This window comes from Asterias rubens, chromosome 3 (assembly GCF_902459465.1).
Source record: "Asterias rubens chromosome 3, eAstRub1.3, whole genome shotgun sequence".
Lineage (NCBI taxonomy): Eukaryota > Metazoa > Echinodermata > Asteroidea > Forcipulatida > Asteriidae > Asterias > Asterias rubens.
The window spans coordinates 18,661,857-18,679,875 of NC_047064.1; the positions used below are offsets into that span (position 1 = coordinate 18,661,857).

At 40.9% G+C, this 18,019-nt stretch overlaps 1 protein-coding gene across 2 annotated transcripts in view; it reads left to right on the plus strand.

Annotated features, from left to right (window-relative positions):
* The first annotated feature begins 16,306 nt into the window (after positions 1–16,306).
* LOC117288271 (glutamate decarboxylase 1-like) overlaps positions 16,307–18,019 on the plus strand; it is a 31,544-nt gene continuing 29,831 nt past the window's right edge. For both annotated transcript variants that reach the window (XM_033769055.1, XM_033769057.1), the window contains exon 1: positions 16,307–17,124. In XM_033769055.1, the coding sequence (XP_033624946.1) occupies positions 16,704–17,124 (421 nt within the window). In that variant the 5' untranslated portion in view covers positions 16,307–16,703. The remainder of the gene's footprint in view (positions 17,125–18,019) is intronic.

Below are 18,019 nucleotides of genomic sequence, written 5' to 3' on the forward strand. Positions count from 1 at the left end.
TAGACTTGATTCAAGTCCCATTATCGTGTGAGAGGTCCCTAAGCTATTACTTACCCCAACTTACTATGAAACAACCCGTAGCATAAAGTACAGTGCGCGCTCGCCGTCAGGTTTTGGAATGCAGAGCATCACAAAACAGTAGTTTTCTGGGGGTGGGACGGGATTGGGACTTGAGTCAAGTCTAATGATTTCCCGACACTGGACACTTATTGGTAATAATAATTACTAACCGCGCGGCATCCCGCTAGATGAGGAGGATTCTGGTATAAAAATGTTGTAAAAGGTAATGTGGGGGCAAGGGAGGTATTCTTTCAGGTACTAATAATTCAGTTACACTTGGCAAAATGTACATCCTGAGTCCCGCCCAAACTGCTTTCATTATAGTTACGAACTTTGTGAAACATTTGCCTTGTTATTTTGAGGGTCTGTACGTCCAGTTCTGGTTAATTTATATGGAGATGGGCCAATCGGACAATGTATAACAAGCTGAATTTGGAATCAGCAATGGTATTTTGTTCCCTTAGCAACAAATCCATAGTCACCGATAGCCACGGATTTGAGTGGTCTAAGTCTGGTCTCCCCCCTCATCAATTATCACCGCTGCTAATAGCAGAGGAGAAATCTGACTAAAAAGGCTTGTATGAAAGTGGTGCCCTCTTTTAAAACAAACTCATAATCCCAGCCACTAATAGCCGCGGAGTTTATCTGACTGAAAAGGAAGCTTCGAAGAAGTTCTGGTATACAGCAGATAAAAATATAAAAAAACGCGCCAGTTGGTATGGACTTGAACGACAAAGTCAATTTCTGCAAAATTGTATTTAAACTAAATATATTTAATGATTGGTTGCTATAACTGTTGAATGATTTTTGCTTTGTTTCCAATGACGTGTACACGATTTTAGAATCTAAGGCCCCGTTCATCGTGATTTATTGAGCGTACGTCCAACGACGCATACAAAGTTGTCTGAGCACCAAATAAAGCGAGTTTTCGGAACATGCTGTGCATTATCTTATCTACTGTTTTTACCACCGCTTTTGGGAGTAACAGAGCGTCGGCCTCATTAATTTTTAGTTTTTTCTCATATCAATTAATTCTCATGTAAACTTTCTGGTCAACATCCGCCGGGGCGCGCGCCCCGCGTGACGAAGTCCCATGGTAAAACATCCAATTTTATATGTTATCATAATTATCTGTGGAACCCTATTTTATTGGTAATTTTATTGGTCTTTAATAACTACTCCTACATTCTCTCACTTAATTCACTTTCAGAAAACATTTGCCTAGTTATTTTGAGGGTTTGTATGCCAGCTACCCCTACATCCTCTCACTTAATTCACTTTCAGAAAACATTTGCCTTGTTGTTTTAAGGGTTTGTAGGCCAGTTTGGTTAATTTTGTATGAAGAAATTCGTAAAAAGTACCCGATTCAGCTGCACATGAGGGCTGCACATGAGGGCTCTTAATACAAAACGGATTTGGCAAAATCTACATCCTGAGTCCGGACCAAACTGCGTTCTAACAATTTTGTTGCTTCAGAACTTTGAATGGAATGTTTGTTTACAGCTTCAAAACACGACGTTGGTCGATTTCGCGCTGTGTACGAAACAACCGCGGGTTCGAGGGAATTGTTTCTTGTTAGTCTGCTTATTAAACAATGAATAGTCCTTCGTAATAATGTTTGGAGATGACAACAGAACTTCGAGAAGAGGAGTAACAATTATTCAAAGGTATAACAAAACAATTGTTGCACGTTGTGACTGGGGTCCATGGGTTTTGTACACCCTCGAGGGGAAATGGCACCCTCGGCTTCGCCTCGGGTTCCATTTCCACCCTCGATTGTACAAAACGCCATGGACCCCGTCATAGCGTGCAACAATTGTATAGTGTCCACTGCCTTTAATAGTCCAGCTGCTAAGGCCCATATGTGGACAAATTGTGCACTTTGTGGTAAAAGCATGAAACTTCCTGCAGTTGTTATATACACCCTAAAGATCATTTTAAGACTTGGACCCATCTTGGATCTCACCCATTTTAGGGGTGGGGCTACGTTTTAAGAAAGTGGGGGGTAACAAATTTAATATGTCAGTTTTGACTATTTGAAAAAATATTCTGCTCATTTTTTTAGACTAAAATACATGATAACAGTTCAATAATTATTTGAAAATTATTAACTGTCTTGAATTCTGCCCATTTTGTGGGCGGAGTCAATTTTTTAAGAAAGAAGGGGGTAAAAAATGTAATAATGTTAATTTTGACTAAATTTGCTTTTCTCTGCTAATTTTTTTTAGACTAAAATACATAATAACAGTAAAATAGTTATTTAAATAGTCTTTATTCCTGCCCCTTTTGTGGGGGGAGTCACATTTTTTTGAAAGTGGGGATAAAATAAAACATGCCATTCTAGCCCCTTGATTGTTGTACTGATGCATGCAAAACCATGTAAATACGTGTATAGACATTTAATTACAATATGTCTACATTTTCAGTATGCACTGAATAATTGTTTGCAGTAACAGTGTTTACAATTTACTCACAGCACTTCTTTGCTGCCTCTTGAGAGTAAACGATTGGGTGCTAAACAAATCGAACCAGCAGTGATGCCTTGATATTCTTATACAGTTTTTGCCTCTCCAAATTCCCACAAGAGCTCATTCGAACTGATGATGTGGCCCGACTCTACCTATCAGCCCCAAAAATGCTATACAGATACCTCAACCAGCAATACCCAAGCATCAAGTTCACCATGTTCACAATGGGACAAGGGCAGTCTGGCAATAGCTGTCTAGATGCCTGATCCCCACCACAAAGAAACAAGACAACACCCTCCACCACAGTTTCCAATGAAAAATAACCAACATTGACCGTTGTACACCAGTTCTTCTTCCATTACCCTAGCATCTAAACACACCCTCTTGTTCAAGGTTCCTACAACTTGTGTCTCTGGTGTTCAATATATAGGACAGGAAAGCCTTTGTCGGAGTTGGTCTGTTGGAGTTGTGGGTTTGCCAGTCTGAGTGATTCAACGCCGCCTTTCTGCTTTCTTTTGTCATGTCGCTCGCCTGGCTGACAACACCCCATCTAAAAACGCTCTTCGCATCGCCAGCAACTCAAGGGGAGGCCTAGCACCAGCTCCTGGCTGGAAAATATCCAGAGGCCGTCCAAGATCATCTTGGGGTAAACAACTGCCTGGCCTATTGAAATCGACCACAAAGCTCTATAGGACGTGGACACAGGAGATCGGTGCGACTGACCCTTGCTGTCTCTGCAGTTGATTAATTGAGTCAGAGTGAAGAGAATTGGCTAGTTGGAGTGACGAGTTAGTGCGGAATCGGTTCAGGAGGTACATTTTACCATTGGGAAGGTCTATCCCCGGGAACTGGATGGTGCGATCCTATTTCATCAGGAACTTGTGCCGTCTAGACCTTGCCACTGCGTGCGCCGCTTTTCTGCTTTAGCTTTGCAGAACCATCACTGATATGGCACACTCTCTTTGGATCATCTGAATAGGGAAATTTGCCTTACTCAGGACTGGTAGCCAATCAGTCTTTGTGCAGCTAACAGCACCAGCGATGGTCCTCATGGTGCTGTTCAATTGAATATCGAGTAGGCTTGAGAGTTTCTCCAAACTGGATCACAATACTCAGCCCACAGTGGCAGATAGCTAGCGCCGATGAGCAAAGTGTTTCGGCATTTGCTACCAAGAATTTACCAGTGAGATTGTGGATCATATTGTTTCTGGTCCTAATTTTGACAGCCACCTTCTGCAGACGAGTTTTAAAGGCAATTGTAGGGTCACCGCAATGGTATGGACAGTTTCAACCAGATTAACACCACCAAGCCGCCCTAAACTTAACTATATGTTTCCCACACCCAAGGTCAACCACATACCACTACTCACTTTCTTCCGTCTATGTTCAATCAAGCAGGCATAAGGCCAATATACCCTCCGCTCACAAGAATCTTCATCATAAAACGAGGGATTCTTTAACCGACCATCGAATTGACTTTAGTGCTGCAGAGCTCTACACTCTCATTCAGCCTTTTATCTTTGTAATCGAGAAGCCAAATGCCAACTGAATGTCTCCTGGTCTGGGGCTCTTCTTGACAACTGTGACCCTACAGTGTATCTAGGTGTCACCCTAGACCGCTGCCTCTCCTTTAAGACCCATGTTGCGAAGACCAAAGCCAAAGTCTGTGCAAGAAACAACATTGTCAGCAAACTTACTGGGAACAAGATGGAGTGCCAGCCCAGACACTCTTCGTTTAACAGCCTTAGCCCTTTGTTTTTCATCTGCAGAGTATGCGTGCCCAGTCTGGGAAAGATCTACCCACGCTAAGAAGATTGATCAAGCCATCAATGCTACATGCCGACTCGTCACTGGATGCCTCAGACCAACACCAACTGATAGCCTGTACAAACTTTCTGGTATAGCCAGACCACGAGCGAAACCCTCCATTCAGCCACACACCTGCTAAGAATAGACTCGGTCCAAGAAAAGCTTCCTCAACAAAGTCAAACCAAGTGCAGAAGCCGGGGCTCTTCGAACTGCCATGTGACATGAGAGACTTGGTAAACTTCCACCTAGAACATCCATGGACATAAGTGATTCGGAAGAACTCCTCCCTGATGCTGACTCAGGTTGGGCTGAATAGAAGTGCCTCAACAAACTTAGAACATCAACTGGCCGGTGCAACGTGTCTCTCAAGAAGTGGGGATATCTAGAAGACGTTACCTGCATATGTAAGACAGAGCCACAAACTATGGAGCAGGAATACAGAACTGAGGACCTTGCTGAAACACAATATATAGTGTGTGTGGACACGATAAGAAGAACAAGAAGCCACGAATGCCACCACGAATGCCTTGAGAGGCCATTGAAATTTCACGACACTCTTCTTCAAAACATCAGCCTCCACCTAAATGACATTTGGCTTCTTCTCTTCCTGACCATGGATATCGACCCTCTATCCACAATACCTTTCCTAAACCCCCATTAACTTGGGTCGTACTGGTAGATTTCAATGGCCTCTCTAATGGCCTCATCAAATACCAACTCACCACTTTTCCTTTTCCCTGTACATGTTACCTATTTCAGTATTCCGACATGTATGCTACAGCTCAGTGATCATTCCAACACATCCCAACCGAATAACTACACTGTATGAGTGGATTCATCGCCAACCTGCAAACCTTTCTCAAAATTGCAAAAAAAATGCTAATATAAATTTTACTTATTGTTCTGGCCTGCATGGCATGGTGCCAGATCACACTGTGTGGGTATAATGGCGTGATTTGAGAGCTTGAGTTTGCCATAGCCATAGCATACATAACCGACGATTTTACAGCACATGTATGTCTGATGTCATTACTATGACAGAGTATCAGATTTTGCCGGCCCAGGACATACTTTCATTCCTGTATTGTTGATGAGATTGTTGGCTGCTTGTGCATTCTTGGCTGTATTACACATGTGTAATTTAGACACACCCTCGTTTACTACTCTGGCCCCGCCCACAAAAGAGGGGATAAATAAAGAAACTATTTAAACTCATGGGAAAAATGTATTCTTTTATAGTATTTCTATTCAAATAACATGAATCAGCTTAAAAAACAATTAAAAAACAGTAATAGTTCACTGAAGATAAAACTTTGTTTTTAAAACGCCCACTTTTAGAAATATTGAAACTCCGCCCACAAAAAGGAATTTTTTTTCACTAATTTATGTTCTAACTTATAATTATGATTTTCAAGTTTATATTTCTGGTCCAAAGAACAAAAAAAATTATTCTAAGTATGATTTTGCCCAATATTTATATCAAAGACCCTTCCCCTTTTTATGCAAATGAGGCTCCGCCCCTAAATAGGCGAGACCCAAGGTGGGTCCCGGTCTTAAATTGTTAATTAGCCCAATACCAACCATCATAGCAAATTTCATGCTTTTACCACAAAGTGCACAATTGTTCACCTTAGCAGCTGCACTATAAAAAGCACAACAATTATTGCTCAGCAGGATATGGTTACCATCTGAGCTTTTCTCTGTTTGCTCACACCAGGGCCAAATTTCACAGAGCTGCTAACAGAGCAGAATATTGCTAAACAATTTCCTGCTCAGCAGAAACAAGCAGGATACCAGCCACAATTTGTCCATGTGCCATGGTATTTTGAATGGTAACCTTATAGTCTGGTAAGCATTGTTGTTGTGCTTAGATACTTCTTGTGCTTATGCAGCTCTATGAAATCAGGCCCTGATAAATCCGTTAATCAAATTGGTCTGTTGATATCAGGTCCTTAATAATTGATTTGAATGTGATTTAGATAATAATTGTATTATGTAAGGTCTGCGTCCTCGGTCACCTCGATTTGTGATCTCATCAAAATAGAAAGCCTGTAATTTTTGAAACTACTATTTTTCACCCAGCAAAACCATGCATAATGACAGTGTTTTGCTTCATTTTTTATTCCAAATGGGCCACCTTGACATTAAAACAATTGCCTGTGACTGTCGCCGACGCTACGTCAAAGTGACGTCAGAGGATAGGACAATTTGACGAGCTATGTTTTTTTTTATGGACCATTGCAGAGAGGCGGGGGACTTTAATCAGATCGAATTAGAATTTCATTCCTGTAATTCAATAATGCATCACCCAATAATTTATATCCGTAGACGCAATCAGTAAAAAAGTGATTGCATTTCAGTTTTTAGACCCCCCCCCCGGATAATTATGCAAGCGTTTGATAACTGAATTCCAATTCGCTCGGGAATGCCTTTTGGAAAACATCAGATCTGTACTTCAAACACATGTTTATTTTAACACGCGTATCAAATAATGTTCAGGCAAATAAATGGAGCCAGTTATTTAGGTAGCAGCTTCCTTTCTCTGCTTTACGGGGCAGTCTCCCGGACGCATTTTTTTCTCTAGAATTGCAATCCTTATTTTTTCCGACTTTCTTTAGTTTTCAGTAAAGACACCATTTGTTATCAGATAATGGTTTTACTTTCGGTGGTCACATTTGAGTGAGTAAACGGTTTGCGGTTTGTAAGAAGTAACTGTTTATAAATGTCTTTGTCATTGTTTCCGTCTGGACTACTGTGATCTATACGCCCCTCCAGCAGTGGTTGTTACGCCATTATTTCCGTGGCGAGTGGCTGACTCAATGTGTTTCTTATGTCGTTATTTCTGTGAATGCTTGACTCATGTGAGTTTTACATCATTGTCTCCGTGAGTGTCCGACTCATCTGATTCTTATGTTTTCCCCAAAGTATGCGACTCATGCGACTCGTTCGTCATTCTTTCCGTCAGTGCGTGCCACATGTAATTCTTATGTAATTTTTTTCTGTTGGTGCCTGACTCATGTGACGCTCACTACATTATTTCCGGCACTAGTGCCCGACTCAATTCGTACGCCATTATTTTCGTCATTGTGAGATTTCTGACACTATCACTTTATCATTTCCTTCAGTGTTTGTTGACCAATGTTATTGCTTCGCCATTGTTGTCGTCAGTGCGTGCATGTGATTCTACGCAATTATTTCCGTCAGAGCGTGCCTCATCTTCTTATAACGTCATTCTTTCCGTCAGAGCGTGCCTCGTGTGCTTCTTACGTCATTCTTTCCGTCAGAGCATACCTCATGTGCTTTTTACGTCACTATTTCTGTCAGTGCGTGCCCCCATGTCATTCGGACGTCATTATTTCCGTCAGAGCGTCCCTCATGTTCTTATGACGCCATTCTTTCCGTCAGTGCGTGCCATATGTGCTTCTTACGTCATTCTTCCCGTCAGAGCATACCTCATGTGCTTTTTACGTCACTATTTCTGTCAGTGCGTACCCCTTGTCATTCGGACGTCATTATTTCCGTCAGAGCGTCCCTCATGTTCTTATGACGCCATTCTTTCCGTCAGTGCGTGCCACATGTAATTCTTATGTAATTTTTTTCTGTTGGTGCCTGACTCATGTGACGCTTACTACATTATTTCCGGCACTAGTGCCCGACTCAATTCGTACGCCATTATTTTCGTCACTGTGAGATTTCTGACACTATCACTTTATCATTTCCTTCAGTGGTTGACCAATGTTATTGCTTCGCCATTGTTGTCGTCAGTGCGTGCATGTGATTCTACGTAATTATTTCCGTCAGAGCGTGCCTCATCTTCTTATGACGTCATTCTTTCCGTCAGAGCGTGCCTCGTGTGCTTCTTACGTCATTCTTTCCGTCAGAGCATACCTCATGTGCTTTTTACGTCACTATTTCTGTCAGTGCGTACCCCCATGTCATTCGGACGCCATTATTTCCGTCAGAGCGTCCCTCATGTTCTTATGACGCCATTCTTTCAGTCAGAGCGTGCCTCATGTGCTTCTTACGTCATTCTTCCCGTCAGAGCACACCTCATGTGATCTTACGTTATTGTTTCCGTTACCTGCCTGACTCATCTGTCTCTAGATTGGAAACTCTTTAAGGCCAAGCATGCTCCGATGAGGCTGGCGTTCACGATGCTGATCAGCAAGGTCCTTGGCGAAGGCATTATGTTTAATTTTCAAAATGAAGATGAGACTCATTTCAATCATGGAGTTACAAGGACGAAACAGAACTAATGGGAATTTTGTTTAACTTGTGTCACTAAAATGATATAGTTTCACCCGAAAGTATTGTTTCACTTCAGCGACTACAACGACGACGACGACGGCGTTCAAAGACTGGAAAAAAACATATCAAATTAAAAAGCCACCAACTTAAAATCACCTTTAATGGCACTGGCCACCTCTGATTATTGTCAAAGACCAAGGATATTATTCTCACTTTGTGTTTCCCAATAATAATATGCATATAGAACAACAAACCTGTGAAAATTTGAAGTCAAATGGTCATCAAAGTTGCAAGAGAATGAAAGAAAAACACCCATGTTGCACACAATGTGTCCGCTTTAAGATGTCTAATAAAAGGCTTTTAATAATGTTTTAGTTTTATACTATCAGCAGCTCCCAATTGCTCATTTTAACGAAGTAAGTTTCTATTCTAACAATTGTTTTGACTACTAACCAATAGTGTCCAGTGCCTTTAAAGAAACGTCATTAAAAGAAAAGCCCCAAAATATACACAGTCAAAACACAAATCAGCTAAAACCTTTAGAGGCATTAATAGTACACACGCCGAGCTATTCATAAACAAGGTCTACATAGATTAATCAATAGTGACAGCAGATTAGGGCCCAATTTCATAGCGCTGCTTAGCGGCCGATTTTGTGCTTACTGTGCGATTTCCATAGCGCTGCTAACCAAAAACACACGAAAAGGCATGCTAACCTCCCGGTGCTTACCTCACGAAAATAAATGACGCCACAATGCAAATCCAAGGTAAACGCGCAATATGGCCGCCCAGTTTTTCTGCCAGCCCGCTTGTCTACCTTAGACAAATTTTCTGCTAAACTTGTTTGCTTACCGTTAAGCAGCGCTATGAAATTGGGTCCAGGATTCAACCTCGCCTTGGGAAGAAATCCGCATTAATCAGTTCTCAAGAACAGGAATATTATAATAAGAAGGAGAAGCAAAAAGAGAAATGGGAGAGACAAGTTGAAGACGAAGAGGAAGAAGAGAAAGGACTTCATCGTCGTAAAGGCACTGGACACCTTTTGTAATTGTCAAAGACAAGTCTTCTCACTTGGTATATCCATACATAAACTAACGAACCTGTGAAAATTTGAACTCAATTGTTCGTCGAAGTTGCAAGAGAATAATGGAAGAAAAAAACACCTTTGTCGCACAAGTCGTGTGCTTCGAAATCAATTCAAATATTTTAGATTGCTTCTTTCAGAGTGAGCTGTTTTTCACAATGTTTAATACCATCAACAGCTCTCAATAAGTTTTCTGTTAACAATTATTTTGAGCAAAAAAATGACTTGGTGTTCGAGCAACGGAGAGCTGTTGATAAAACATTGTGAAAAACGACTCCCTCTAAAGTAATGTAGGTTTTGAGAAAGAGGTCATTTCTAACTATACAATATTTGAATCTGAGAAAAGACCCCAGGCCTGAGGTTGTTTTCCTATCATTATATTAAATGTCTTGCAACTTCGACTACCAATTCAGCCCAAATTGTTAAAGATTTGTTATTAATTTATGTATAATATTGGGTTTACACACTGGTGAGAACACTGGTCTTTGGCATCATTACCAAACACGTCCTGTGCCTTTCTTGGGCATGCACCTACAAGCCGACACTTGTGCAACAAATGTGTTTTCGTTCATTCTTTTCTTGCAACTTCAAATTACAATATTGTGCCAATTTGTTCACAGATTTGTTGTTGGATGCATATGTTGGGATACATCAAGTGAGAATACTGGTCTTTGACATGTTACCAATCAAGTCTAGTGCCTTTAAGGCTTCATTTATAAAATGCAGCCTTGCTGGATTAACCAAATCGTCTCTCGCAATTATCCTTCAAAACATCATCTATTTCCCCCCTCTCTCTCCGGTCGTCTACGACCGCGCCGGAATAATCGAATTCGTGGGTGCAGGTGCTCCGATCGTCCCATCAATCTGCTCTGCGTCGCTCCGCTAAGCACTCGCTACTCGTTGTTTGATCAGGTGCAATTAAAAATCTCATCGCAAATTCAATAGTTCGAAGGGGTAGTAGTACATCAGCGTTAAATGATAAGGATCAACAGACTTATCTATCTCTGTTTTTCTCTCTCTCTCTCTCTCTCTCGAGTAAAACAAGGAGTGGGTGTAACGGGAGGGAAGCCGGGGCGGCGGGAAACAAAATCCTTGGGTTGGTTTTGTTTACCAGGCTCAATTTCATAGAGCTGCTTAAAGAGGAACACGTTGCCTTGGATCGGACGAGTTGGTCTATAAAAAGCGTTTTGTAACCGTTAAAAAAATGCCTATGGTTGGAAAGATGTTAAAAGTAGAATACAGTGATTCACACAAATTTGCCTCGAAATTGCGCGGTTTTCCTTTTACTTTGCGAACTTTAAACACGGTCGGCCATTTATGGGAGCCACAAATGAAGCAGAAATGAGCAGAAATACCAGTCACAAAGTGTACATGTGACATGGTTGTTTGGTTGTTTCGTGAAAAACCGTAAATCTTGATTATCGTTTACTTCTTGCATTACTATTTTAGTTGTCAATCTTTGCCCCGCTCAAATCATTAGTTCACTTAGAACTTAAAGGGCTTTCAGCTTGAAAATAATTGTGCCAACTGTGTCGTCAATAATTTGATTAAGAGATTAATTAAGTTATAATTACCGCTGATAATAGGCTCTGTGCTAATTGGAAGAACAGAAATCAACGCACCATAAATCATCTTAATTATATAGGTTTCTAACCACATCCATTAAAGGAACACGTTGACTTTGGGTTTTCCTCTGTTGGGCGTTTTGGGGCTTTAAAAAAGGGTTTGGTGTAAAATCAACACGGTCGGAAAGATGTTTAAAAAGTAGAATGTAATGATCCACACAAAATTGCCTCCGCTCCGCCATTAATGGGAGTCAAGATTTTGACTCCCATAAGTGGCCGCCAAATTCCACTAGTCTTATATCCAGTCGCGGCTGTTGAGTGACATAATGTGCTGCCGGTATGTTTTTTCCCGCCTTCCACAAACATGAATTACTACAGAGTTTTGAAAGTGCCATCCGACGGATTGAGATCCTAAAACAGGATTACTTCGAAGTTCAATGTTTCTAATTATGCTTAATGCTATCAATAGCTACTGCAGGCCTCTAACCATGTTTTTGTTGCCATCGTTAATATAAGTTAATTAGTTATTACCAAACGTTCTTGGGAGATATCGAAGGCAACAAACAATTACATTAATGTTTGATAAATAACATAATACTAACTCTAAATGGGAGGGATTTCAAAGTTAATTCGAAGGATTATAAGGATATAGGGACCACTCCAATGTAGATTTGAATTTTAAATGCTTAGGATACATTTTTAATTGTTAAAGTAATTTGGTCCCTAATTACAATCCTTTGGACTATTACTTTTAAATCTACTAGATGTTAAATTTGCATCGGGGATAAAGAATATTAATTTATTTTGTTTTTTTACCCATACACCGATGTGTGTTAGCACTGTATACTCAGTACTTTCCCGAGACCTGTGAAAAAAATATCACAGGCATGTTACTCGGGTGGGATTCGAACCCACGACCCTTGCAATTCTAGAGCAGTTTCTTATCAACTAGTCTGCCTTGAACACCCAGCAGGGTGGATATGTGCGCATTACAAGTCTTATTATTATTTGATATTATTATTAACTAGACTACCGAGGTTGCCCGGCAGCTAGAGGCAGTTCGAATTCTATGTTTTGGCAGCGGGTACCCATTTTGAGTACACAGTCTTTACAAATAGTGTTGAGTACCAGGGACAACCAACTATTAAGGCTGAAAAGTTTCAGTCTACTTTTTAAAGGCACTGGGGTGGATTTCACAAAGGTAGTTCTAACTTAGTACTAGTCCTAGGCAATGCTAAGAGATAGGACCAGTCCTAAGTTAGAATGAGTTACTGGTCCTAACTTAGGACTGGTCCCATCTCTTAGCATTGCCTAGGACTAGTCCTAAGTTAGGACTACCTTTGTGAAATCCACCCCAGGACACCTTTTGTAACTGTCCAAGACCAGTATTATCACTTGCTGTGTCTCAGCATTTGCATACAATAACAAATCTTTGAAGATATGGACTCAATTCGTCGTCGAAGTTGCAAAAAAATATTGAAAGAAAAAAAAAAAAACCCTGTTGCACAATAACTTGTGTGCTTCGAGATGCCTAAAAATGCTTTAGGCCTGAAGTCTTTTTATTTTGAGTGAGAAATTACCTTAGGTTACTTCAGAGGGAGCCGTTTCTCTCAGTGTTTTATACTATCAACAGCTCTCCATTGCTTGTTGCAATGCTTGTTTTTTTTATGCTAAAAATCTAATATGGACGTTTGTGTTTCGTGTTGTACAACAAGTACCCAAAACCTTTAAGGAGGACGGAAAACACAAAATGATGCGGTTGTGTTTGAAGAAAGAGACAAGGCGCGAAGGCTTAAGACGCCTTTCTTGCTTCGCTGATCGAATCTAAATCACTGTGCAGATCGATGCGTGGCCAGAGAGAGAGCCCCGGCCGCATGCATCTGTGTGACAAATTTGCACCGAGAAAAAAAAATCGATTGTGACGTGTCAATTAACGGGTTTAGAAAACTCTCTTCTCAGGGGGAAGGGGAGTGAACTCCGGATGCATGGGGGGGGGGGGAGGGGAGGAAGGGGAGGGGGTGGTAAAAGAATTAGGTTAGAATTAGGTAACGACAGGGAGGAATGCGACGGTGACAACGACGACGACGGCAGACGACAACGGTGACGATGACGACCTAAGACCGTGACTGACATTCAGACATGCCTATTTTCGGGCACCTCTGTGGTCCGAACCCCGTGCCCCCAACGACTGACACAGTAGTTGAACCGATCATTTCAATTACAAAAACAATGGAGGAAAACAGCAACGGTGATGTGTATGGCAGTAAATATTGTTTGAGGGCAATGGCTCGAAGATGATAATTACCAAGACCACCGGATATAGCTTTGGGTGTCTCCATGTAGATGAAGACACAGACGAAACGTCGAGTACTGTCACTCAGCTGGTACCACCACCACCTCACATCAAGAGTATAACATTAGAGTGCACCTGCAATGAGCCGTGGAGAAAATGTGAGGCAATTCATTCAGTGATATGATTTCATTAATGCACAGCTGTTTTGCAGGTTCGGCAAGTTCATTTGATAGTCCGGATCTTTTATTCAATCGTCCTCACATTGTGTCGCTCGTCGGCCCTCTACTCACCGTCCCGTTAGGGCCCGTCTCAATTGCGAAACGAGGCGGTACAAACTGCGCCGAGGACACTTTTGAAGCAACCTCCCCCCAAAAATAAATAAATAAATAAATAAATAAATAAATAAATAAATAAATAAATAAATAAATAAATAAATAAATAAATAAATAAATAAATAAATAAATAAATAAATAAATAAATAAATAAATAAATAAATAAATATATAATTATATATATATATCAAATAATAAACCACAAATATATATTTTAACGACCAGCGGTGGATTTCACAACGAGTGCAGACTAGTCTTATCTCGAGTCAAGTGTTGAGTTTTAACTATCCGCAAATTTTGCATATTTCCCATTCTTGCTTTCTTTCCTATACTATATATTTGGGAGGGTTTCAAGAGACCAAGGCGTTTACAGGGCGTTTGCATTCATGTTGTGTTGAAAAAGGCAAAACACGGCATATTTAAATTAAATGCAAACTATACACCGATGTGTGTTAGCATTGTATACTCAGTACCTTCCATGCCCAGTCACAGGCATTAACCGGGTGTGATTCGAGCCCAAGACCTTTGAAATTCTAGAGCAGTGTCAAAATGATCAACTTATGGTAGATACTTGCGCTAAATAACACTCCGGTTTTATTCTTGTAAACTTATTCACAATCCAGGTGGCAGTATGGTGTGCGTTTGATTGATGATACCTCACGCCACAGCTAAAACTATCAATCCATGTTTTGAAATGGGGCTAGGTACACTATCAAGACTCGAAAGATCCAGTGCCTGGCCTGGATGATTAAGCTGTTAGTCTGTAACCATTTGGGTTTTAAGCCGAGCAAGATCCAACAGCGCTAGTCACAAGTAGGATTTGGAACTTCGTAAGGTGGAAATACGATATAGAAAGGTTTGCGGTAACACCATGTAATGACTATCTCTAATGAGTTGGGGGTGGTTCTGAAAAGAACCGTTGGTTTCAACTCGACGTTTCGATCAGTATACTCTGATCGTCTTCTGGAGAAAGCTGGACTCTGATGCATGCATGCTGCTTAAGATAAGGAGGTGGATTCACAGCATGAAAATTTTGTGACACTGGAATATTCATGTTATTCCAAAGTTTGAATCAACATTAAGAACAATAACAATAACAGCGACATCGACAACGACAACGTCAGCGACAGCGACAACGAAAATGACAGCGACAATGCCATCAATATATAGTTTCCAAAAGTGACATGAATGGACGACAAATTGAGAAAAACAAACTTTTCCAGTACCCCTCTAACCCCCCCCCCCCCGAAAAAAAAAATCGCTAGGCGACCATCACAACATATTTCGACTACAAAAACTGGATGAAACTGATGCAGGTTGACCTTGCTTGATAATCCTTATTCATATTGCGTTCCTTTTGAAATAATAAATCAAGAAGTATATTGCAAAAAAATGCGTTCACAAATAATTAATTATTGTAAGCGATTATTTTTTATTTGTACTGTAGCAAGGTGTCAAAACACTGTGATGGAATGGTTGACAATCGTTCCGGAGCGTGGACCCACCAAACCCAAACCATATCCGCCGTATTTTTGTTTGCGTTTCCGGCCGGCCTCGGAAGAAGGCAATCGATTGGACTTAAGACAACAACAGCGTCTTCTCTCCTACTCAGACCGTAGTACTAGTATCAACCCTTTCTCCCAATCAGTCTTGCTCCTGCATCTGTTTAAACACTCGCTCCAACTCGTTTTTAAAGGCACTGGACACGTTTGGTAATACATGTCAAATACGTACCTAGCTGTGGTAGACAACTTTTGTAAGGTGCATAGGTGGCCATATTGCTCGTTCACCATGGATTTGGATTGTGACGTCATTTATATTCGTGCAGCAGTAAGCACCGCAAGGTTAGCACGCCTTTGCGTGTGCTTACGGTTAGCAGCGCTATGTATGGAAATCGCACAGTAAGCACAAAATCGGCCGCTAAGCAGATCTGTGAAATCAGGGCCAGTGTTCTCACTTGGTGTATCCAAACATAACAAATTCATAAAATAACAAACCGTGAAAATTTGGGCTAAATTGGTCATCGAAGTTGCTAGAAAGAAAAAAAACCTTGTTACACAAATTTGTGAGCTTTCAGATGCCTTATAAAAGCCCTCAGCTGATTGAAGTCTTTTATTATTTGAGTGGGAAACTACCCCTTTTACAAAAAACTACGTTACTATCAGAGGGAGCCGTTTCTCACAATGTTGTATACTATGACAGCTCTACACTGCCCAATACCAGTTATTGGGCAATGTAAATGCTAACAATGCTAACAATTATTTTGAGTAATTACCAATAGTGTCCGTTGCCTTTAAGCTTCACGGCCGGCGCTCATGCCTGACCAATCACCGACCTCCTTAGTAATACGTCACATGTTTCAATTACGGGCCTGGACGAGTTTGGGTCAGGACGTGTTTCACAGCAGAGCGGTTGGCTGATGATGGCATGCTTGCTGGTACCACAGATGGAGTGAAGTGGAAAACCGTAAGCTGTGTCGCTGCGTGGTTCTGTGTCATTGTATAGTTGGTCGTCAGCTGATTACGAGTGCTTAATGTTTGGCGCGTCCAGGACAACTTTTGATGAAAAAAACAATCGTCTCTACTTTTTTCAAAACAACACACGTCTCTGCTTTTTTTATGATTTGCAGTGGTTAGTCAAGATTGGATCAAACTAATCAGATGGTATCGGAACTTGTGTTTATTGTTTGAAATAATGGTCTCAGCTTCAAGACTCGAACTGTAAAACCACACTGTATGTCCGCACTTACGACTTGAGGGAGCAACTATGCTGGACGAACTTTTCCAAGTGATGTCATTGGAACTCGAACGATTTAGTACTCAACTGGTATGACAGTTTTGTTTTATGGTGCAAGTTTTTATTTGTCTCAATCGAATCTCCTGTATTTGCAACTCACATTTCTACCTCCAGTCACAAGACTACATCAACATCTTTAAACAATTTGCAAGGATAACAACAACCCAAAACAATATGCTAAGCGATTCCAATTTCATCGAGACGGTTTCGGAAGAAGTGGAGCTGCTCCAATCAGAAAACTGCGGTAATCAGGAGAACGAACCCAGCCCCAACAATGACAATAACCCGAACCAAGTGGCTAAGAATAATGCCACCTCCAATGTAGCGGTACCGAAGAGGCGTCTAGTTGGCGACCGGCCGCGGCTGGTCGATCGTACCGTCAGTGAGGGCCAACTCCTGGTACCGAAAAAGAGCATCGCACTCCAAGATGAGGAAGATCGCCCGGACTTTTATGAATTCCGCGCCAAAGGTTGGTTATGAAGTTGTTTTTCTGTTTTTCGTTGTTTTCATCCGTTACCCTTTATTGTTAGCTGTTCCGACCTACCGTCGGAACAGGTGTTGTTTTCGTCGAGATTTTTATTATTTTTATTATTATTATTATTCTTTGTTTCCGCCTAAAACCCCATAGCGTTTGTACAGCGTTTTTGTTCAGGCCCCGTCTCCTAAAGTATGAGCATAAAAGAGTTAAATCAAATATCAAATTGAAGCTTAGAACATAAGCTTTATTCTAACAAAAAAGTGTTAAAATTCTTAATTAATTAACCACGTGGTCTTCATTTGAATTTTTAATTTGTAAACTTGATGCAGTCACTTTCATGTTATTGTGAAACATTCTCTTTGGTAATACAACACAGTATGTACCTCAATGAGTTGTTGACTTCTTGAGAGGAGTCTATACTATTTTGTTTTCTACCCGCGTTCTGGACACATTACTCTGTACACGCACAAAGTACGGAGGTTTGGGATTTTCGTTAGAACGTGCGTTAAATATTGTCCTTGTTTTTCTAACCGCGTTCTGGACCAATTACTCTGTGCATGGGTTTCGTTAAAACGAACGTGCGTAATTAGATAGGGGTTTTTGACGACATCGACGTCGTCGTCAAAAACCCCCTTAAGGCATCTAATACTACATTTCAACCCTACTTAATAGTTATAGGCGTTAGCAGTTCATATTTAGTGACAATGGTCGCAAAATCATGAAACGAGAACTATTTCGCCGGATCATAATCCCCTCTGTTGATGCACACATGTAAAAACCCACCATTTTTACATCGTGCCCTTCTAGCCTAGTGGTCATCAGTCGCGACTACACATCTGAGAATTGCGAGCTCGAATCTCCGTCCGAAATCAATATTTTTGTATCC